At 37.4% G+C, this 25,189-nt stretch overlaps 1 protein-coding gene across 1 annotated transcript in view; it reads left to right on the top strand.

Annotated features, from left to right (window-relative positions):
* Window positions 1-25,189, top strand: part of COL19A1 (collagen type XIX alpha 1 chain) — a 316,298-nt gene that overhangs the window by 4,617 nt on the left and 286,492 nt on the right. Inside the window, 3 exon segments of the mRNA XM_079780963.1 lie at window positions 10,458-10,584; window positions 18,324-18,398; window positions 19,863-19,962. Coding sequence (XP_079637089.1) covers window positions 10,458-10,584; window positions 18,324-18,398; window positions 19,863-19,962 — 302 coding nt within the window.

Genomic DNA, 25,189 nt, shown 5'->3' with positions numbered 1-25,189 from the left:
GGGTCTCTGGTATTTTATAAAACGACTGAAGGAAAGGAGTCTAATTAGGAGCCTATTTCACTTTTCCAGATTAGAAATAGTAAGGACATGAACTAAGGCAGTGTTTGTGAGGATGAGAAAGTTGGTATGGATTCCAAAGACATTTAAAAAGTAGATTTGATAAACTGAAATTTGATATGGAGGGTAGAGAAGGGGTTGAAGATGATTTTGAAATTTCTGATTTAGGCTCCTAAGTTAATGATGATGCCTGTAATTGAAATATGAAGGTCAAGAGGTATCTGTGGAATATAAAGAGGGTAGAAACTTTGCCTAAGCTGCAAAAGACTTCCCAAACTAACCTGTTTCATTACTACAGTCAATGAAAAATATCATGAGATAATGCTAAATCTAGTTCTAATCTTAGAGGATATTTCTCCTATTATTGGCTTGGAGTTTTAACTCTATAGGTATATCTTTGCAGTCGGTTTTCTCCAATAGTCTATAGACTCTAGTATAGCTTCATGAAAGATAGATTCTAAAGATTGGTAAAGAACAGATGTAAGACACCTGTTGTTTTGCTCATTTACAAGATGTGTCACTTCATAACAGTATGGCCAGATTTTTTTGGTGGAGTTACATACAGGCATACTGAAGGGTAGTCAAGATGGTTTGATTTAAACACATATGTAATACCTTAATCAATAAAGAAATTTAAAAAATAATAATAAAATTTACCTTCTACCCACCCATATAGCATATCTCTTTATAATGAATGCTCTGAAAAAGGGTTCTTTCATTTAACAAATCAAGCCTATTTTTTTGAAAGTCAAAATATTGTGTTGCTCATTTAACAGCCTATATAAAGCCAAAGACAATGTATGTGTTTATTTATTTTCGGTTTTGCTGACCAAAGTGACACCAGGGATTCCCCTTAATTGTCTCAGTGCTGTATACCCAATGACTACTGGATCCCCAGTGGCACACTGTAGGAACCTCGTCCTATCAATGGGACAAAAGACTAAGGTTTCCCAATGTCCCTTTCTGTCCTTTTTGTGCTCTCTCTACACAAATATAGATTAATAAGGGATTTAAAAAAATCTATGTCCCAATTCAAATATTGTTAGTTTTGATAGTTGCCTCATAGGATTTCAAGTGCTGGATTAAGGAAGTTTAAGGGATAGTGACTGTTTTCCCTTTAATAATTCCCTTAACCCAACCAGTATCCAAAACTATTCTGGTTGGCAGAGGATGGTAAGAATAATGGGTTAGAGGTGGAGAGAGGTCAGAGGCAGGCCTTTAGGCAGCTTTTATTTCGTTGTTAACATGGGAATGAGAAATTAGTTACAGGCAGGACTGTCTGGGTGATTTTTGAGGTTCATAGGCTCTAGCAGTATTGTCTGCTTATGACTACCATTGCTGGGCGCACTAACAATTATGACATTAGTACTTGGTAGCCTCAGGAAGGAACTGTCTGGAGTCTGACTTGGATACTGATAGAGAATAGCTGAAAATTTAAAAGGAAGTGTATAGAGTGTGCTAGGTCTGTCCCACATCCTAATGGTAAACATGGTGTAACAGCAAAGACTTATTAGTCAAGCAGACCTGGACTTGAATCCCTGGCTGTGGGATCTTCTCTATGAGCTTTAATGTTTCCCATCTGTAGAACAGGGACCTGCTGCCTGTCTTCAGTGCCACCCTGAGGCCTGGGCAAAAGGGTCCCTGCTCTGAGCCCTCTACTTTAGAAGGCCCTGGTATGCCCTTGCTCTGGATGTGCACCGGCTCTCAGTATTAGGAGTTAAGAGAAGTAAGGGGACTTGCCCAAAGAATGATCTTCTGGACCAGGCTCTGGGTACGCAGGATCCTGAAATTCCTTGGCTGAATCACCTTTAGTCCTCTTGCAGGATCTGGAAGCCCTCTTCCTGGGATCCATCTTCCCAGGGCCAGACCAAGTCACTAGGTGTGAACACTCCTAGGCCCAAGGGAGTGGTCAAGGAGTGGCTGTTTGCAGGTGCTGTGCACGAAGCTTAGAATTATTGGGATGTTCTCATATGTGTGGTTGAGGCGCCTCATGGTGTAGACCAGTGATGGCGAACCTATGACACACGAGTAGCCATTTCTGATGACACGCGGCCGCATGCTGAGGATGAAACATTTGCTGCTCCTGAGGATGAAACATTTGTGACTAGAGTCTTGGAGTTAGTTTTTTCCTCAGAGTGACACACTACCCGAGTTATGCTCAGTTTTTTGGCAAAGTTTGACACACCAAGCTCAAAAGGTTGCCCATCACTGGTGTAGACAGAGCTAGGAATGGGAAAGAGTGAGGGCTGGACTTCGGTCCAGGCCAAAGGCCAGTGTATTCCTTGCAGTCTGCGCTGTCAATTTTAAACTTGACTCTGGCTTTCAGGTTTTTGTCAAGATATATTTACCAAGATAAAAGACCAAAAAAAAAACCCCCAACATATCTATTATCAGTTTTATTAGCTTTATTTTTAACTTTCTAATATTTGACATATGGTATGTAGATCTCTTGCCCTAACCCTGATGATGTGAGGGGCAGGCATGCCTGCCTCTTACGTTATTCTGAGTATTAAAATAAAATACCATATATACTAGTAAAAGAAGTTCTACTGCAGAAAATGACAACAGGTATGACCAATTTTCTTCATATCCTTCTTAAAATGAATCATGAGACATCCTTGTACACATTTGGAAAAAAAGTGATTTGAAGGCCTTAAGAAAGCTCAGCATGCACATATATTATTCTGAGGTTCTACATTACTCACTCCATTGGGAAAACATTAAAGGTCTGTGTTAAAGTTTAAATCTTACCTGGGATGAACAACATATTAAACACTGGCCTAGATTCATTTATAAAGCTAACTTAGTAACTATGTAGCTGGGATCTGAGGGACAGAATAGCAAAGAGGCAAGTTTTGCTGAGGAAGGAGATTGTGAACAAAGCCCAGAATTGAGAAATCCTGGGAGGGCACCAGGGAAGACAGCAGGAAGCAGCCTGAGAACAGCAGGTGTCTGGGGAGAGTGAGAAGGATCCAGAGGAGAGTCCAGAAAGACCCCAAGGAAAGCTTTGTCCTCAACAATTTTTTGCGGGGAGTCAACCCTTGTCAACAGCTTACAGCAGAGATTAAAGATCTGAAAAAGGTGTTGTTTTTTTTTCCTTTTTTAACATATACAGGATTCATTTTGAGAATGCGATAAAAAGTTATGTCTAATATTCCTAGCTGAGTGGAGTATGTCTCTATTTAATTAAGGTTGGAGCAACAGGAACATCAGATAGTAAACATATTTTAGAAATGGGCAAAGAGCAAAGGTATTCATTATAGCAATCTTTGAAATATAAGATTCTGAGATGCCTTAAGAATTATAAAATATAAAATTATTGTCACTATAGATTCAAAGATAAGTATTATTTACTCTATCTCAAGATTTGAAAACTGCCAGCTTTTTACTTTTTAAAATTGTGAATATTTAAATTTTTTTATTTTTCAATTACAGTTTACATACAATACTAAGTTGTGTTAGTTTCAAGTGTACGGCCTAGTAGTTAGGCAATCATATGCTTTACAAAGTGGTCCCCCTGATATTTCAAGTACCCACCTGGCACTGTATATGTTTATTATAATATTATTTACTATATTCCATATGGTGCAGTTTACATCCCCTGGACTATTTTGTGACTACCAAAATGTGTGGTTCTCAATCTCTTCACCTTTTCTGCAAATATTTATTGAGTCTCTGCTTTTCCAGGTACTGTGCCAAGTGCTCAGGACACAGTGATAGAACAGACACACAGTAATCCCTGCCCTCAAGGAGCTTAGCATTGAGTGAGAGCAATAAACATATGTACACAGACAAAATAGTCTGAGCTAGAGAAAAATGGGGCCAGGACATGGACAGGTAATGGCTTTTCCACTTAGTAACATTTAAATTGAAAGATGTAAGGAAGAGCAGGATCCAGCATATTCCCAGATACACAAAAGCCCTGAGGTTGGAAAGAGTCAGGGAATTTGAGGAATAGGACATTAGTGAAGAGAAATGTACCAAATGAGACTGGAAAGGTGGGTAGGGGCCAGATTATTCGGGCTTCTAAGCCATAGAAAGGATTTTTTGGGTTGCATTTGAAGTATAATGGGAAACCACTAAAGGGTTTAAAGCTGGAAATGACACGATCCAACTTTGATTTTTAAAAAAAATCTCTCTAAGGCTATGTTGAGAGTGAATTTTGTCCAGAGTTGATGGTGGATGAGGGAAATTAGTTTAGGGAACTGTTGAGGTGTCTAGATCAGGACAATCTGACCTAGGATAGTGGTAGAGGACTGGAGAGCAATGAATGGATTTGAAATGTGTTCAGGGTAACACTGGTATGATGGTTTGGGTGTGGGAGATGATAAGGAAGACAAAAGAATGCATGTGTGCTTAGGTTTCTGGTTTGAGCATTTTGTTGGGTGCTAATTATTGAGATTGGGAAGAGAATGAGAGGAACAAGTTGTGGTTGAGAATCAAATGTTTAATTTGTATAGTTACAGATGTCTGTGTGATATCTAAGAGAGATTGAGTAGGCAGGTGGATGCAAAGCCTAAAGTTCAGAGAAGAGGATTGGGCTGGAGATGTAAATTTTAGATTTATCATCTGACAAATACTACTTAAAGACAAGAGAATGGTGAGATCACCTAGGAAGACATTATAAAGAGATAAGAGAGGAGGGCCCACAGATTCGAGAGTTAATAAATCAGGTATAAAAAAAGTTCTGAGAAGAGAATTTAGAAGGAAATCCCAGAGAGTATGAGAGCAGAGAGGCCAATGAAAATGAGGGTTTCAAGGAGGAGGTAGTGGTCAGCTATTGGAAATGACACCAACAGTTGAATTAGATAAGGAGAGAAAAGGATTCTTTTTAAAAATATATATTTTCATTGATTTCAGAGAGGAAGGGAGAGGGAGAGAGAGAGAGATAGAAACATCAATGATGAGAGAGAATCATTGATTGGCTGCCTCCTGCATGCCCCACACTGGGGGTCAAGCCTGGCAACCCAGGCATGTACCCTGACCAGGAATTGAACTGTGATCTCCTGGTTGATAGGTCGATGCTCAACCACTGAGCTACACCAGGCTGGGTGAGAAAAGGATTCTTCTTTCAAGATCTTGCTGAACTTGGCCAGTGACATTTCAGTAGGTTGGCAATGGTGATCTCACCATTTCAGTGGAATGGCAATTCTTTAGTGAATAGAATGCTTAGTCAACTAACAATAACATCTTGTTCTTCAAACCTTTTGGATAAATGAAGCTGAGTACAATTATTCTCTAAGCGGCTCAAATAAATAGATTGAATTCATATGCTTATGGCTATATAGCCCTCTGGTTCTTTGTTGCTGAACAGGGACCAAAACTTCAATGAACAATTTTTAGGATGCCTTGGCACTTCTTCATTGTGCAAATATCAATATTAATATCAGGTTAAAGAGAGAAATGCAACTAAATTTTTACTAATTCTTATTTATGAATATGTAGAGTGAACAATTATTGTAGCAGGTACTTTTTTTGAACACTTACTGTGTTCAGGGCCCTCTGCTTTACTCTTTCCAAGTATTAAATAGTATTGTTCCTGGTTTTTCAGGTGAATAAATGAAGGTTTGGTGAAAATACATAAATAGCAAAGCTCAGACATGAAGCCATGGCTTTAGCTACTATATTATGCTGCTAATTTATCAACTAATAAAAATCACTTTGTTTAAAAATGAAAGTGATCAAGGATCTCTCTGAAAGCTAGATCAATATTTGTGAGTTTGATCAATGTTTGTGAGCTTGTTTCTTTGAAATAGAATTAATTGCTTTAACAGTTACCAACTGACTTGAAGTAATAGCTAGGATAAGGTTGCAAAGTCACATTGGGACTAGGACTATATCTAGATGAGAGAGTTCAAAAGAAATAAGTATAAAACCAGCTGTTTGATATTTAGAACCATACATATGATTTTAATATTACAATTGCAGCTTCTAGCTATTCACTCAGAAATATCCAAAATCTTGAGTTAATTTTAAAATGCTGATCTTAGAGGGTTTGGCACATGCAGAATACCAAAGATGGTGGCTTTAGTTTTCTTCTAAAGAGTGTCTATGGACAACATTTAGGCACTGGTACGATGGCTTATTTTATATTTGACTCTTGAGTAGACTTTGAATGGTGGTAAATATATGACATAATATTATTTGCATATTTAGAACTCTTAGAATAGCTATTCTAATAATACTGTGTTTGTCAAGTACACTGAAGGAGCCATTATATTTTTAATTGCAATTCATTTCCATGTTAGTTACTGCACTATAAAAATTAATTTAAGTAATGTTAAAGTTTTCCATTACAGGGATTCTATTTACTAAATCTTTTATTGTAATGTCTGTAGAGTAGTAGTCTGAATTCAGAAAGACAAACAATTTGGGGAGTAATACATTAAAATTAAATATGATGTTCGTGGCAGGCTCGATGTGGTGGGCATTGCATAGATCCATTTTACACTTTAAATAGAAGGAAAAAATATTTTTTATGTGTGCAGTAATTACACCAGTAGCAGTGATTATTCAATCCAGTAACAAAATAGTTAAGTTTATAGAAAATGTGATTATATTAATTAAGTCAAAATATGGATAATTATTATTCAGAAGAGAAAATAGAATTGTAAGTAATAAAATTACATTTTAAAGATATAAATAATTATATATGACACCTAAAGAACAAGCAATAAAAGGAAAATTAATTTGGACTACATAAAAATAAAAAATTGTGCTGCAGAGACCACAAGAAACAGAGTGAAAAGGCAATCCACCATGTGGAAGAAAATATTTGCAAATCATATGTCTGACAAGGCGTTAATAATCAGAATATATAAAGAATTCCTACAAGTCAGCAACAACAACACAAACCAAATTTAAAAATGGGCAAGATTTAAATAGACATTTTTCCAAAGAAGGTACAAAAATGGCTAATAAGCACATGAAAATGTTCAATATCACTGATCCTTAGGGAAATGAAAATTAACACCACAATGAGATACCATCTCACACCCATTAGGAGGGCTGCTATTAAATGCACGCGCGCGCGCGCGCGCGCGCGCGCGCACACACACACACACACACACACACACCAGAAAATAATATTGATGAAGATGTGGAGAAATTGGAACTGTTGTAAATTGTTGCTGGGAATGTAAAATGGCTCAGCTTCTATAGAAAACAGTATGGTGGTTCCTCAGAAAATTAAAAATAGAATTATAATGTGATCCAGCAATTCCATTTCTGGGTCTGTACTCAAAAGAATTGAAAGCAGGGACTTGAACAGATATTTATATATTCATGTTATTTGAATATCCATTATTCACAATAGCCAAAAGGTGGGAGAAACCAAGCTTCCATCAAAGGGTGAATGGTTAAACAATACATGGTATAAACATACTGTATAATATTATTCAGCCTTAATAAAGAAGGAAATTCTGACACATGCTACAACATAGACAGACCTTGACAAATTATTAAATAAAGTCACAAAAGGATAACTACTGTGTGATTCCATTTATATGAAGTACTCAGAGTATACATATCTGTAGAATAGACAGTAGAATTATGATTGCCAAGGGCCGGGGAAGGGAGAAATAGGGAGTTATAGAATTTCAATTTTGCAAGATGAAAAGTTATGGATGGTGGTGATTCTTACACAACCATGTGAAGGTATTTAATGCCACTGAAATATACAATATTAAATTTTATGTTAGGTGTCATTTAACAGGATTAAAAAACAATAAATATATAAATTATTATAAGTGGTATGACGTTAAACATTTTTTAAAGAAGACAAAATTTAAGTTATAAGAGGCTGTATAGACATTGATAATTAGGAACTAATCTGAAAATATATTCAGAGTTCTTTCATACACATTAAGGTATATGTTGATATATTATGAACGTATTTGGCAATGATACATCTGATAAAGGGTTAATATCTAAAATATATAAGGATCTTATACAGCTTAACAGAAGACAGACAATCCAATTAAAAATGGGCAAAGGACATAAATAGATACTTCTCCAAGGTGGACATACCGATGGCCAAGAGACATATGAAAAAAATGCTCAAAGTCATTGATCATCAGAGGGATACAAATTAAAACAATGAAATATCACTTCACACCTGTCAGAATGGCTATATCAACAAATTAAGAAATGAGAGTGCTGGTGAGGATGTGGAGAAAAGCGAACCCTAGTACACTGCTGGTGGGAATGCAGACTGGTGCAGCCACTATGGAAAACAGTATGGAGTTTCCTCAAAAAATTAAATATGGAACTGCCATTTGACTCAGTGATCCCACTTCTAGGAATATATTCTAAGAAACCCAAAACACCAATCAGAAAGAATATATGCAGTTTTAATAGCTAAAATCTGGAAATAGCCCAAGTACCCATCAGTAGATGAATGGATAAAAAATCTGTGTATTTACATAATTGATAATTAGGAACTAATCTGAAAATATATTCACACCATGAAATACTATGCAGCAGTAAAAAAAAAAAAAAGGATCTCTTACCCTTTGAGATGGCATGGAGGGACCTGGAGAGTATTATGCTAAGGGAAATAAGCCAGTCAGAGAAAGACAAGCATCACATGATCTCACTCATATGTGGAATCTAATGAACAAAATGGATCTAGAGACAAATAAGCATGGAATCTCAGAGGAAGGCGGAGGTGGATGGATGGGATGAGATCAACCAAAGAATTTATATGCATATATGCATAGCCCATGGACACAGACAATAGGATGGTGAAGGTCTGAGTGGGGGATGGGGGTAGGCTGGAGGGGGACAGTGGGGTAAAAAAGGGAAAATATAATACTTTCAACAATAAAGATTTAATTTTAAAAAGGTGTATATTGCATATATAATCAATTTGCATATATAATCAATATCCAATTATAGACAGCCCTCTGTACCTGCAGGTTTTGTATCCACAGATTCAACCAACTTTGGATTAAAAATATTCAGGGGGAAAAAGCGCAGAAAGTTTCAAAAGGCAAAACTTGAATTTGCCACTTACCAAGCACTGTGTTGAATCCACTCAAATGAAGTGATATGTGAGATAAGCTAAGTGAAATAAGCCAGTCAAATGAAGTGATATGTAGCCCATCTGCAAATATAGATTACTAGAGGCCCAGTGCACAAAATTCGTGCATGGGTAGGGTCCCTAGGCCTGGCTGGCTATTAGAGCCTATCTGTGAAGCGACTGGTGGGGTGATTGGGGCCCCTGCTGGTACCCACCTTAGCTGACCTGGTGCGGCCCACTCACCGGCCTTACCCCCCTGCTGCCACTGCTGGTCGGGCTTGAGGGCTGGGGGCAGCTCCTGTGTTGAGCGTATGCCCCCTGGTGGTCAGTGCATGTCATAGCGACTGGTTGTTCCACCAGTCATTTGGCTGTTCAGTCGATTTGCATATTAGGGTTTTATTATATAGGACTAGAGGCCCTAGCGCACGAAATTCATGTGCGGGTATGGTCCCTAGGCCTGGCCTGCGATCAGGGCCATCTTCCCAGCTGCCTGCAGCCAGCCCCACCCCCCGCCGCCACCCACCCCCGGTTCCGCATTTGCCATCAGGTGATCGGTGCCTGATGGGCGGGGAAAGGGACTGAGAGGTTGGCTGTTCCTGCTTGCTCACTGGCCCCGCCCCTGCCACGGGTGGCCATCAGGCGATCGGAGCCTGCCAGCTGGGGAAAGGGACCAAGAGGTGGTCAGTGTGCCTCATAGTGATTGGTCCAGCAGTTGTTCTGGTTGTCCTGCCATTAGGGTCATATTACCCTTTTATTATATAGGATAGAGGCTTGGTGCATGGGTGGTGGCCAGCTGGCCTGCCCTGAGGGGGCCCCAGATCGGGGTGGGGGGGTACACCCTGGGGGGGCGGGACCAGCCTGGATGAGGGGCTGCAAGTGGTTTGTAGCCGGCCACACCCCTCATTGGGTGGGGTTCCCCACTGGGTGGCAGGGTCGGCCTGGGTAAGGGGCCACAGGTGGTTTGCAGACCAGCCACGCCCCCGATCGGGTTGGGGGTCCTTACTGGGGGGTGGGGCCAGCCTTGTTGAGGGACTGTGGGTGGTTTGCAGGCCAGCCACGCCCCCGGCTTTGTCAGGAAGGACGTCCGGAAGGATGTCCGGAAGATGTCCAGTCTATCTGGTCTAATTAGCATATTACCCTTTTATTACTATAGATATGCAATTACTATGCCATTTTATATTAGGGACTTGAGCACCCAAATATTTTAGTATCCTTGGGGGTCCTGGAATCAATCTGCCATCGATACCAAAGGACAACTGTATATAATTATACATAATGTAAAAATCTATTATGTTCTCTTTGGTGATGAGGATTTTCTGGAGATACAATGAGAGGAATTACATAATAAGCTCAATTCTAATATTTTGTTCTGTTGCAGATCTGTGGTCACTTGTTCACATGGTTTCGAAGCACAATGAGTCACGCTGGCTCTTGGACACTTTGGCTCTGGGCGGCAGTGCTCCTGCTTCCTGCTTCCACTTCCGTGACGGTCAGGGACAAGCCAGGTATCCAGGCTACCTCTTTTCCCAGTCATCAGATGTTATTTATAGTCTTTAAATTATTTTTTAAAATCATGAAGATAAACCTTGTTAAAGTTGAAGAGGCCAGGGGTTAACTTTATTAAGACAAAATAAATAATACATTGTTTTCCCCATTCACCTTCATTTGAACATTGAGAATTCCTAAAATCATCTCATTTTTTTTCATATGCATATTATATTGGTCTAAATGGCCTTTTCTTTCTCTCATTGATATTTGCAAATATACATATATTTGTGTTCATTTATCTGTGTGTATATTTCTCCCTTTCTCCTTTAAGTTTTAAATTATTTGAGTTATTCAAATTATAAGTACAGAAACTCATCACCATTTAGGATTAACTGGGGACATAGCTAATCTTAATTAGGAAAAAGTGAAAAACAGAATAGGAGATATAAAAGGAATTGTCGTTTAATTATAGGTTAGTTTTGTAATGTCTCAGATGAGGTGAACAAAAGATTTGAACTAACTAGGTAATACTTATTTGTAATTGTTAGATTATCAATCTCATAAATATTTCTAAAGGGCTTGAACGTTTAATTCTACCTCTGATTTTTATAAATGATTATGTGACTAATTTGGAAGATTTTTCTTGAGCACTGAGTATGTGTAAGGTACTGATCTCGATGTACCTCATAATTAAAAGTTGAACTGGATACATTGAAAAAGCCATTTTCTAAGCAAAAAGAAACTTCAACTCTTCTTCTGTGCAATTACATATAATGTATTCTGATTATGGTCACAGGTGATGATATATACTGAGTATGAGTCTCATTGTGCTTATTCTTTTAAATATATCCTTTAATAATTTTTGCCAAACACGTATGAATACACACTAGTAGAGACTTTTGAGTGTGAAGCACACATAAAATAAAAGCAATCTCTTATAAAGCTATAACAAATTTTAGTTTCTGAGTGTTATGTGAGTCTTTATGACTATTTTTTTTTTTTTTTTACTAATTTGGCAGGAGGTACATTTCCTAAAATAATTTACATGAAAGTTTGTGTATCCTACCACTGTATAAATGACATCCTGTGGCTGTCATACTTTTTTTTGGAGGGGTGGGGAACTCTTTAGTGAGAAAGAAATCAGGAAAGACTCATGGCAAAAAGAAGTACATGGAGCAGGGGAGTTTATTCTGACAAAGTTGTTACTATTCTGGATTCCTTTATGACTCTTTTAAGAGAGCTAGAGGTAAAGCAAATTGCTACTGAGAGGGAACAGGACTGTTTTTGGTTAGAAAGGAAAATGAATCTTTGATTAAGTAGGACACAGTTTTTAGGCACATGCTAGTGTGTAATAAATGATTTTGATGATAATTATTTGAAAGATCTACATAAGTGGATTTCCAGTCTTAGTGTGAGCATGTATCATTGGGGGTATTGATTTGCAAGCCCCAGTCTCAGAGATTCCCATCATGCAGGACAGCCTTGGGTGGGATTCAGTCATTTACATGTTTAGCAAGCTCCCCAGGTAAATCTAATGTAGCATGTCTAAAGAAAGCACCGTTAGCATAATGGCGTTAGTTTCCTTGCATCTTATGCTATTGGGTTCCTTTTATTTTATTTATTTATTTTTATTTATTTATTTATTTATTTATTTATTTATTGCTTTTAATAACTTTTCCTTTATTGTGGTGAGAACACTTAACATGTGATCTACCCTCAACAAATGTCTAAATCGATAATATAGCAGTGTTGACTGTAGGCACAGTGTAGGACAGCGGATCTCTGGAATGTAATCATCTTGCATAACTGAAACTTTCCAGCTTGGGATTCCCCTGAATGTTTTGCTTTTGCAGCTTTGCTATCTCAATTCTTTAATCAGGTTATATTGTATGTAGGACAACGGAAATGTATGTATGCTGGCCCATTAATTTACCAACTTAATCTGTCTGATAAATTTTCATAAGAGTATGAATTCAAAATTAATCTGAACTCTAACAGGATTCACATAACATAAAGTACTAAAGGAAATTAAGAACAACATGAAGAGCTGATTTTTATCATGCCATTAGGTAGTAGGTGCTCACAAAGTAATGCATACTGCACGTGCCATGGAAATTGCTTAACTCCAAGTATCATTCGCTTTAATTGCCGTGTCAGCACAGCACTGTCATGAGGATTATTGAAGATGATGACCCACCAGGCATCGTCGTCTTGTGTCTTGTGTCGCTGATTCACAGCGCAGGTTCCAGTTTTAGTTTCCTCATGTGCAGACCTGTGCATGCGGTCACTAACCATTTACCGGAGGGAAGTGATTACATCTAAAAATAAAATATAACCAATCTGAGGGAGAGGCTAGGGTTTCAGCTCTGGAGTCTGAAGTTGTCAACAGTCTACTGTTAAACCTAAATATATGAAGGATAAATCGAGTCTTTTAATTGCTTTACTTTGACTCTATGGTATCTTTAACAATTACTTGAATATTGTCCTATTTGGGACAGAATTCAAGTGTAATATGGAGTGCTTCAATAACAACTTGAATTTTAAAATCATGAGGCTACTTAGAATTTGCTTCATGTTTTTCATCAATTGTACCATTATGTGGAGATTATGAGATAAGGCATATTTGTATATTTTTATGCTGCAGATGAACTTCTGTTCGAATATGGCAGTTTCAACTTAGTTGTCAAAAGAGGGTGGGGAAGAGAGTTGTATTAAAAATTATACAGCATGTAGATCAACTCAAAACTTACTGTACTCAGTACTTAAAACTTCCTTCTTTGATAGCTACTTATGTATCAAACTAGAGGCCTAGTGCACAAATTCGTGCACAGGTGGGGCCCCTCGGCTGGGGGGGAGGGACCCCGATCAGGGAGAGACCGCAGGAGGTTGGCCAGCCATGGGAGATTGGCTGTGGGAGTGCACTGACCACCAGGAGGCAGCTCCTGCATTAAGCGTCTGCCCCTGGTGGTCAATGTGCATCACAGCGACCGGTCGACGGGTCGTTTGGTCAACTGGTTGTAATAGTCGCTTAGGCTTTTATATATATATAGCTAATTAAAGGTTCCTCTTTTCTCTTACTCTTCTCTTTCTCTTTAAGATAAAATACCAAATTATCATCAACAGTAACAGTAAGCAGAAAACCAGAATAAGGAAAAGCATCAAAAAACAAAACCAACAAAAAACAAACCCACACAACTAAATATAAAGAAATATGATAGAATGCCATCTAAATCATATATATATATATATATATATATATATATATATATATATATATATTTACTTATGGTAAAATTTCAAGTTAAATATCTAGATTGAATTGATTATAAACTTGGGTCCCAAACTATACACATAAACCATTTTAAACTAGTTTTATATTAATTTCAAGAAAAAAAATACATTCTGAAATTTGGCTTTTACCAAATGACAAACATTGCACTCTGAAATTCAGAGTAGAAAGTATGCTGTCATATAGAAAATATTTTGTGTTTTCAAGAATTTCTCATGTTCAGTATGGCACATGTAAGCATGGTGCTGCTGACCAAGGCACTTTGTGACTAAGTGGAGGAAAGCTTCACAAATGTTCAGTAAAGGCATCGCTCCTCCACCAGTGTTCTCTCCTGTGGAGGAATAGCTTTGGAAACAAAATAAGCACTGAAGATTCTGTGACCTTTTGTGATCTCTCTGTTAAAATAGCTTTCTTCCTCTCCCCCTCTTTTTTCTTGTTTGATCACTTTTCTGTATTATTATTTTTTTTTATATTCTGGTCCAATGTGCTTTCCCTATTTCTCTTAGGTTATTGAATATCTAGGTCATAGAGTTCAGGTATATTTAGCTTTTGTAAGTGCTGCCAAACAGTTTTCTAAAGTGGTGGTCCTGTTTCTACTCCCACAAGCAATGTAGGAGAATTCTCCTTGCTCCACCTTCTCATCAGCACTTAGTGCTGTCAGTTCTTTAATTTTTAGCCATTTACTTGTATCTCATTGGGGTTTGACTTAGCATTTCCCTGATTACTAAAGATGTTGAGCAATCTTTCATATGCTGGTTGACAGTTTGGATATTCATTTTTGTGAAGTGCTTAAGTTGTGTTTGTATGTGTGTGTGTGTGTGTGTGTGTGCGCGCGTGCATTTTCAAAATAGGGCTTCAATCTTTTTCTTATTGATTTGTGAGAGTCTTTGTATATTCTGGATAAGATACTTTATAGGATGTGTATTGCAATAGTCTGTAGTTCCTAGTCTGTGGCTTGCCTTTTTGCTCTTTTAATGTTGTCTTTTGATTAATAAAGATTTTAATTTTAATGAAGTCCAATTTATCTTTTATAATTAGTACTTTCTGCATCCCTTTTAAAAAATCTTTGCTACCCCAAGTTTATGAAGATTTTATGTTTTATTTTTCTTTATTGTTTTACCTTTTAAAGTTAGGTCAAAGATAATCTCTAATTTCTGTGAATGGTGTGAGATAAGGGTCAAGGTTTAGTGTTTTCCTACATGGAGATCCAGTTGACTCAGAACCATTTATTGAAAGACGATTCTTTTTCCACTGTATATCAGTGGCCCTTTTATGGTAAACAAGGAGATCAGATATGCAACGTCTGTTTTTAGACACTTTGTTTCATTGATCTATTTATCTATATGTGTACCAATAAATACTATGTTATAAAAATTCCTGATATCTGACTGTACATTTTCTAGCTTATTCTTCTTTGATTTTGCCTTAGCTGTTAGTTTTTTTGTAGTTCCATATAAATTTGAGAATCAGCCTGTCAGTTCAAACACACACACACACACACACACACACACACACACACACACACACACTCATACACTCATACACTCACACACACCTTGTTGGGATTTCAATTGCCATTGCATTGAATCTGAAAATAAATTGACAGTTGACAGCTTAACAATATTGAATCTTCCTATCTAAATACTCTGGCTAATCTCTTCAGTTACTTAGACATTTAATGTCTCTCAGCAATATTCTCTAGTTTTTGGTGCAGAGATCTTGATGAGATGCTTGGTTTTTATGAAAGCGAGTATGGCCCTAGCTCAAGCATGTCAAGTTCAAAGGCTAACACAGGCCAAATACACAAGGTTTAAGTTTATATGGACCGCAAAAAGACAAAAGCTTCAATTTTCATAGAAACGTAGGCTTCTTTTGATATAGAAATGCTGAATACAAAGGGCTGAAATAAGTGAGTAATCATTAACATAAAATAATAGAACATTTTCATAAAAGTTAATATTTTTTTCTTGAACATTAACTTATCAGACACTGAATAACTGCACAAATTAATAAGCGTAATGCAAATAAACCTATTTTTCTTGTTCTTTGAAAGCGAAATATTTCCTGTTGCACACAAGTAGTCCAAGACTAATGATGGGCAATCGGCTGAAATGGTGTGCCTGCATGTAAGGGAAATGAATGCAACACGATTATAGTAATCAGTCATTAGCGAATGTTGTAGTTTGTTATTAATAATTATGTATAACAGGATATTGTAAAAATTAAGTTACGAAGTTTTTATTAAAACATTTCTTACATACCATTATACTGGCTGAGCCGCAAAAATATTGTTGTGGGCCACATGCGGCCACGGGCCGTGAGTTTGACATGCTTGCCCTAGCTGGTTTGGCTCAGTGGATAGAGCGTTGGCCTGTGGACCAAAGGGTCCCAGGTTTGATTCTGTTCTGGTCAAGGGCACGTACCTTGGTTGCAGGCTCCTCCCTGGCCCAGGCCCTGATAGGGGCTCATGCAGGAGGCAACCAATCGACGTGTTTCTATCACTTCGATGTTTCTCTCTGTCTTTCCCTCTCTTCTACTCTCCCTAAAAAATCAATGGGAAAATATCCTCAGGTAAGGATTAACAACCAAAAAAAAAGCAACTATGAATTCAAGTTTAAAAATTGGTAATGTTTGCAAAATGTCCAGTTTTACTATTATATAGGACCTGCAGTTATATTTATATCTTTGAGGTAGAAATTTCCATAGTAGCTAACTAAGTAATCTCAACAATTATTCTGTGTTATAATTTCCTTTATGTGTATTGAAGCTTTTGATTAAATGGTAGCACTATTTAGAATTTGATTTATTATTCTGGTTAAACATATTAAGGTGATGCCCTGAATTTTGTGATGTATTTGTTAAAGAAAGGGCTCAGGAGCCCAGAAGTTGAACTGGAGAATCAGTAATTTCCATTTTCCACAGAGCAGAAGGTCAATTTGGTTTTAAGCAGTTTATCTCCCCTCTGAATTCAAAACTTTTAGGTCATTAAACCCAAACATGGGTTTTAGATGTGGAGAATTAAGGTTGTGATTTACATTTCCAGAATCTAGCCTAAATTAGATTTAAACATACCCAGATAATAAAAAACTAGTGTCTACATGTACATTACCGTTTGAGTGTGTTGTGGTACTATTGAATATGTAAATTTGCTTTGAGTAGAGACAAAATGTATCTTTTATTTCTTTGAATATTATTAAGTGTCTTAGCACATAATACTTTCTCAATGATTTTCTTTTTTTTCCCTCATTATAGGCCACTTTTGTTTATAGTAGAGGCCTTCACTTAAAAAAAAAACACACATCCAATATATACAATTATTGATTTCAGAGAGGAATGGAGAGGGAGAGAGAAATAGAAACATCAATGAAGAGAGAGAATCATTGATCAGCTGCCTCCTGCACACTCACTGCTGGGGACTGAGTCTGCATCCAGGGAATGTGCTTTGACTGGGAATTGAACTGTGATCTCCCGGTTCATAGGTTGATGCTCAACCACTGAGCCATGCCAGCTGGGCAAGGACTTCACTCTTGCTTTTTAATTTTATTTTAATAACTTCTATGTATGTTGCTGCCTTAGTCAGCAATACCATGGTGCTATTAGACTGGGGGACTTAAACATCAAACACATATTTCACGCAGTTCTGGAGGCTGGGAGGTCCAAAGTCAGGGCACTAGAGAAGTGAAGTTCTGGTGAGGGTCCTCTTTCTGCTTTCCTCACATGGCAGAGAGAGAAAGAGCTCCTGTCTCTCCATCCCCTGATAAAGAAGGACACCAATCCCATCATGGGGGCCCCACTGCTATGATCTCACCCAAAATTGATTTCCTCCTAAGGCCCTACCTCCAAATACTATTACATTATGGATTAATGCCTCAACATATGAATTTTGGACACTCAATCTGTCCATATTAGTCCCCTTCTGTTTTAAAGTTTAATGTCACCTGACACCAAAATCTGAATTAAAGTCATGTTGAAATAAACAGTGTGGTGATTGTGGTGGTGGAGGTGGAGGTGGTGGGTGGAGGTGGAGGAGGACATAGAGGGATAAATGGTGATGGAAAAAAGAAAAGAAAAGAAACATAATGGTAGTTTACTTGTTTTAATATTGGAATGTACTTTGAATATGAAAATTTGATGATGCTAAAGCCAGCTAATTTCCTAATGTCAAGTATATAGCAACAATTAGAATGTTGGAATAATAATAATAATAGTAATAATAGTGATAATAGCTAACACTAACAACCATTTACTGCGTACCAGGTACTGTTCTGAGCACTTCACATACATAAATAACTACATGTAATCTTCACAAACACATTATTAGGTAGGTAATTTTCTTATCCTCATTTTAAAGAGATTTAATAAATTGGTTTAACTTATTCCCATTTTTAAGTTTCTGGTTATATTGTGTGATTCAAATTTATTTGAAAAAGTTGATAGGAAATCCTTACTACTTTTTCTTTTTAATAGAAAAACAATGTGCTATGCTGAGAACAGAGGGACATCAGTTTTTCCAAGACAACAGAGATAAACTTGAAGTTTCAGGTAAGCATTATAATCCTTTACAAAGACACATGCTGTGTCAAATTATCACCAAATATGAAATATAGTGTAGGTAATTCCTTGACATTATAATTTAAGATGGTGACATCAGTATAAAAAATGAAAAGCAAAGAAGATGGATGATGTAGAAAATATGCTAAAAACAGATTTCTGTATTGTTTTAAGACCAACAACAACTCAACCTTTTGGAGAAAAAAGGTTATTTAAGACTAGAGGCCTGATGCACGAAATTCGTGAATGGGTAGGGTCCCTAGGCCTGGCCAGTGATCAGGGATGATCTGTGGGGCAACTGGCAGGGCAATCAGGGGCCTCCTTGCTGGCACCTGCCTTGGCTGGCCTGGGGCCTGCGGGCTGGGGCAGCTCCTGCATTGCGCATCTGCCCCCTGGTGGTCAGTGCGCATCATAGCTACTGGTCGTTCCGCCATTTGGTCTATTTGCATATTAGGCTCTTATTATCTAGGATAGGATTGCCAGTGCTCGTCATATGTACCAGCTGGTTGGTCACGTGCAATTGGCGCCAGTGACAGCTTTATATGTATCATGCATGCGCAAGTCAACATTGCGCATCATATGCACCAGACGGTCAGACAGTCAGTCGGTCACTTAGCCTTTTATATAGAGAGAGATAGAGGCCCAGTGCATGGATTTGAGCACCGGTGGGGTCCCTCGGCCTGAACTGTGGGGATTGGGCCGAAACCGGCTCCCTGACATCCCCGAGGGGTCCCAGATTGCGAGAAGGCATTCTCCGGTGATGCACCCTGGAATGGGACTCCCTCCTCTCTGGTTCTGGGTACATCACCCGAGAATCGCAGCTGCCAAGTCACTGCAGTTCGGCAGCTCCTGTGTTGAGCATCTACCCCCTGGTGGTCATTGCACATCATAGCTACTAGTTGGAACGTCTGCCCCCTTGTGGTCATTGCACATCATAGCTACCAGAAGGTTGGCCGGTGGCTTAGGCTTTTTAGCCTTTTATATATATAGATTATAGAAGTTGTATACATTGTAGAAATTTTGAAGAAAAATATGAGAAAGAAGATCTCTCTACATTTCCCCACATCAATATGTATTTTTCTAAAGTATTATATTTTTTAAAAGGCTGCTTAGTTTTCAGTTGAATGGTGGTAATAACTTTTACTTAACTGACTTTCTGTCTTTAGTTATCAGAACTGCTACAATGAACTATTCTGATTATTTACTTAGGATAATTCCTTGGGTCAAAGAAAATTGATATTTTAGTCTCTTGAAACATATTTTATTCTTCTACATCCCAAAAAGAGAAAAAATGAAATAAAGAAATTTTGCTAATCCCAAACAGCAGGACTTTAGTTAAAATAAATCAGTGCATAGATAAGGACAATGAAAAAATCTTATTTAAAAATCAATATCGTTTTGAGTTTACTAAATTTAATAAAACTGCTGGATTAAATCATTTGTCACATCTTACAGGTTTTGATCTAGGAGAGAGCTTCTCTTTGCGACATGCATTTTGTGAAGGTGATAAAACCTGTTTCAAATTGGGAAGTGCACTTCTTATTAGAGATACCATGTAAGTAAAATAATTTTTCTTTATATTTAAATTATACCACATAAACTATTTTCTAATGGGGTCCCAAATAATTTGTTAAAAAATAAAACATTGAACTACTGTCATACTCACTTGAATGCTGTGATAAATGTTCTGTTTATAAATCTGTTGTTTTTAATAGTCTTTGCAATCTGATCTTGCTCTATGGTGTAAATACCACTTACACATACAGATAGTGGCATAATCTTTAGAGACTAGCAAATAAGTTTGCTTCTTGAAGGAATATTTTCATTTAAAGTAGACATGACCAACATGAGATTTTAAAATATAAATGTAAGGCACAATTTAGAGTTGGAGACAAAAAGCTTAGATTTATTATATTTATTTCTATATGTTTTATGCATATACATACGTTTCATGATAAATTAAAATAAAAGAATGTGGCCCTTAGATATTTATTTTATATGTTGTGTGGAGGAAATAGTAGAGAAAAACTGTTTTTCAGTTTTATTTTTGGTCTTGATACTTGTTTCATTTCAAAATGGTTTTACCAAAGGTTTCCTTTCTTATTTTTACTATTCTTTTTTTCTGATAAACTTGGGATTAAAAAAAAAGTAACTTACCATTGAAATACTGACAATTGGTCAGCAACTATTTAGGGTAATAATTAATTCCTCATATGGTTGGCTATATGTCACTGGAGGGTGGATAAATAGCAATTCAGAAAGCTTGAGCCACCAGAAAGGCAGATCTGGCATATATGGTCATGATATTTAGTCCTGTAGTCCAAGATGAACATTTTAGTATATGAATACACTGCAATGAAAAGGCATCAAAATTATTTTTGGTTTAAAATGCAGCATAGCTTTTCTTGTGTGAAAGCATATATGAATGTTTTCACGTCCTGTTGAGTAGCCTAATATTTAAGTTACCAAACAGGGTTGTTGAGACTCTCAGCATTTGAATTCTCATTTTATTGCCTATCCTCCGATGCTCCATATAAACCATGTTTTTAGCTTGCTTTTTTTTTTTGAGAAAAATCTCTTTTAGGCCTTCTATTTTGTGATAATTTAGATACTTTTAGTTTAATGATATGGTTCATTAGAAGTAAATTGCTTATTAATTAATAAAAAATAAGAGTGTAAAGGAAGAGAGTAATTTGATACTGAGGGGTATAATGAGTGATCGTCAGGTGGGGCACTTCAGCAGATGTAACTATTGTGAGTGGATTTTAGGTAGTTTCACATGTAGGCATGAAATCCTCAGGGCAAGGCAGTTTCATAATTGGACAGTCATATGCAGTGAAGTCAAGTTAATATGTATCTCATATATATTTCACATATAGAGAAAGGTATTTCTTTACTAGTAGGTAAATTTAATTAATGAATTTAAGAAAGTCAATAAATTCTTTCCAAAAATTAAGATGTATTTTCTTTGATGCCCACTTCTTAATGATTTAAACCCCTGAAGTTTTGGCTAAGTGATTAAAGGATTTGGAGTGATAAATCTTTTTAAAATTCATGGAGCCTGTACATAGGAAAACTTAGCTAATTGTAAGTAGTTATATTGGAAATTTTGCTGCCCCGTTTAGGCAATGCCATTTCTCTTTGAATAGGTGTGATAATAAATATTAGGTACAACTAGAAATTTATTTTCCCACTTTGGCTCTGAATCACTGTGCGATCCCTGGGCAATCAGCGAAAGTGAATTCTCTGACTCTGCACAGCAGAGCCCTGGTACCTCCACTACAGGAAACTGGAGGGTATCTGGTTAAGCTGACTAGCAAGTGTCAAGTAGCTTGGCACATCTCCACTTAATTTCACTCACTGAGCCAAGTATGCTAGGATGCTTCTCTTGCATGATGCCATTTTGATTTTTCAATGAGACTGGAGTAACGTTGCAGCTATTTATATATTTGTAAATAAGCTGCCTTGCAGAATTAGCATGGGAAAAGTCAGATGCTATCTTATATGAAAAATGGGGCTTCATTCTGTGCCTGAGCTTGTTTTTATCTTCCAGGTGAGAATTATGAGGGGAGGGATCTACTGAGTGTGTTGGTCAGATACCTACCTGTTGGGCACACTTGGTACCTTAAGCCTAGCTTAATGTGGAGATACCACAGGCTGCTCTTGCAAGGGCCCTTCAAATAAATGTTATACACTTCAGGGTGGCATGGGCTCAGGGAACATCTGAGGGACTTTATGTGCTTGGTTTTATTTTAAATTCATGTCCATTTCTTCAGTATTCCTTGGGATAGCAAACGGTATGTATTTGGGTGTTTTAAAGATTCTGGGTACATGCTGCCTAGTTTCCTAGAATTATCTTTTAAGAAAACAATTCCTTGACTTCTTGTATCTACCAATATCCCTTGTTATGTGAAATAAATAATTCATTATTTCTATACATATTGAAAGAGAGCTATACCATAGATTATCATATTCTGATTATCTTTAAATTGTGTTTTAGCATTTACCAGGGCAAAATTTTGAAGTTTTGAGATAAAATATACACAAAACATGTGGAACACCTTATTTTCTCAGTATAATATAGTCCTTACAGTTTTTTGTTGCTTCTATAGAAACACGTTTTAAATAAAAATGTCTTAGTAGTTGAATATTTTAGAAGAGTTGATGAATGTTGAATTTCGATACACTGGTGATTCTGAAGGGGCAACTTGCACACCCTATTTTGACTAGCCAATGGGGGAAATCAATCAATTGTAAATGCACCAGGGAAGGCAATGTCCTGATTTATCATTGAATTCAAGGGTGGTAAAGAGCCTTCTCTCTCAGGTTCTATGATTGATACCTATCTGGAATACTGTATTGAGAAAGATTCCGAGTCCATTTGGGATTCAGGGGGTGAGAGTGCTATGATCCATTGGCAAAAAGAGGGGAGAAGGGAATGCTCATATGTGTTTCACATCTTTAGCTTCTCTGGTTTAGGATGATTCCAGTGAATAACGTGTTGGTTTTTGCAGCTGAAACAGTTCCTAAGAATGGGGAAATGAGCTTATGTGTGAAAAAATAACCAACACATATTGATTTTAATAAGATTTTATGAGCTAGACACAGTGGCATAATTCACAGATATGGTCCCTTAGCTTTTGCTATATCTCCAGGGAAGAGGCATCTCTCTGTCTTTCACAAAATTGGGGGTTGCTTTCTGAAAGCAAGGGCTATTCAGTTTCACAGCTTTACATGGTAAAAAAAGAGCGGGTAGAAGATAGTCTCATTTGCACTTTATCTTATTTTTTTTCCTGGTTATTGATTTTTATTTTATTCTGACTTCTTGCTTAGAGTTTCTTTTTTAGTCAGTTATGATCATCTTATCACAATTTCTTTTCTTTAATATTTTTTCTTTATTGATTAAGGTATTACATATGTGTAATTATCCCCCCATTACCCCCCCCGCCACCACCCCACTCATGCCCTCACCCCCTGGTGTCTGTGTCCATTGGTTAGGCTTATATGCATGCATACAAGTCCTTTGGTTTACCTCTCCCCCTTAGCCCCACCCTCCCCTACCTTCCCTATGAGGTTTGACGGTCTGATCCATGCTTCTCTGTCTCTGGATCTGTTTTTGTCCATCAGTTTATGTTGTTCATTATATTCCACAAATGAGTGAGATCATGTGATATTTATCTTTCTCTGACTGGCTTATTTTGCTTAGCATAATGCTCTCCAGTTCCATCCATGCTATTGCAAATGGTAAGGATTTCTACTTTTTTGTTTTGTTTTCTAAAATATATTTTTGATTTCAGAGACAAAAGGAGAGGGAGAGAGAGATATAAACATCAATGATGAGAGAGAATCATTGATCAGCTGCCTCCTGCCCGCCCCCTACTGGGGATCAAGCCTGCAACCCAGGCATGTGCCCTTGGCCGGAATCGAACCTTGGACCCTTCAGTCTGCAGGCCAATGCTCTATCCACTGAGCCAAACCAGCTAGGGCTTCTTCTTTTTTACTACAGCATAGTATTCCATTGTGTAGATGTACTACAGGTTTTTAATCCACTCATCTGCTGATGGACACTTAGGCTGTTTCCAAATCTTAGCTATGGCAAATTGTCTGCTATGAACATAGGGGTGCATATATCCTTTCTGATTGGTGTTTCTAGTTTCTTGGGATATATTCCTAGAAGTGGGATCACTGGGTCAAATGGAAGTTCTATTTTTAGTTTTTTTGAGGAAACTCCATACTGTTCTCCACAGTGGCTGTACCAGTCTGCATTCCCACCAGCAGTGCACGAGGGTTCCTTTCTCTCCGCATCTTCTCCAGCACTTGTCATTTGTTGATGATAGCCATTCTGAAAGGTGTGAGATGGTACCACATTGTCATTTTGATTTGCATCTCTTGGATGATTAGTGACTTTGAGCATGTTTTCATATGTCTCTTGGCCTTCTGTATGTCCTCTTTCAAAAACTATCTATTTAGGTCCGTTGCCCATTTTTTGATTGGGTTGTTTATCTTCCTTTTGTTAAGTTGTATGAGTTCCCTGTAGATATTAAAGATTAAACTCTTATCGGTGATAACATTGGCAAATATGTTCTTTCATGTAGTGGGCTTTCTTGTTGTTTTGTTAATGGTTTCTTTTGCTGTACAGAAGCTTTTTATTTTGATGTAGTCCCATTTGTTTATTTTCTCTTTAGTTTCCATTGCCCTAAGACCTGTATCAGTGAAGATACTGCTTTGGCATATGTCTGAGATTTTGCTGCCTGTGGATTCCTCTAATATTTTTATGGTTTCCCATCTTATGTTTAAGTCCTTTATCCATTTTGAGTTTATTTTTGTGTATAGTGTAAGTTGGTGGTCTAGTTTCATTTTTTTTGCATGTATCTGTCCAATTTTCCCAACACCATTTATTGAAGAGACTGTCTTGACTCCATTGTATGTTCTTGCCTCTTTTGTCAAATATTAATTGAGCATAGTGGTTTGGGTAGATTTCTGGGTTCTCTATTCTATTCCATTGGTCTATATGTCTGTTCTTGTGCCAGCACCAGGCAGTTTTGAGAACAGTGGCTTTGTAATACAGCTTGATATCTGGTACTGAGATCCCTCCTACTTTGTTCTTCTTTCTCAGGATTGCTGAAGCTATTTGGGGTCTTTTTCATTCCAGATGAATTTTTGGAGAGTTTGTTCTAAGTCTGTGAAATATGCCGTTGGTAATTTAATGGAAAGTACATTGAATCTATAGATTGCTTTGAGTAGTATAGACATTTTAATGATGTCGATTCTACAAATCCATG

The sequence above is a fragment of the Cnephaeus nilssonii genome (genome assembly GCF_951640355.1).
Source record: "Cnephaeus nilssonii genome assembly, chromosome: 9".
NCBI classification, from domain to species: Eukaryota; Metazoa; Chordata; class Mammalia; order Chiroptera; family Vespertilionidae; genus Cnephaeus; species Cnephaeus nilssonii.
This window is presented reverse-complemented; position numbering and strand designations above follow the sequence as displayed.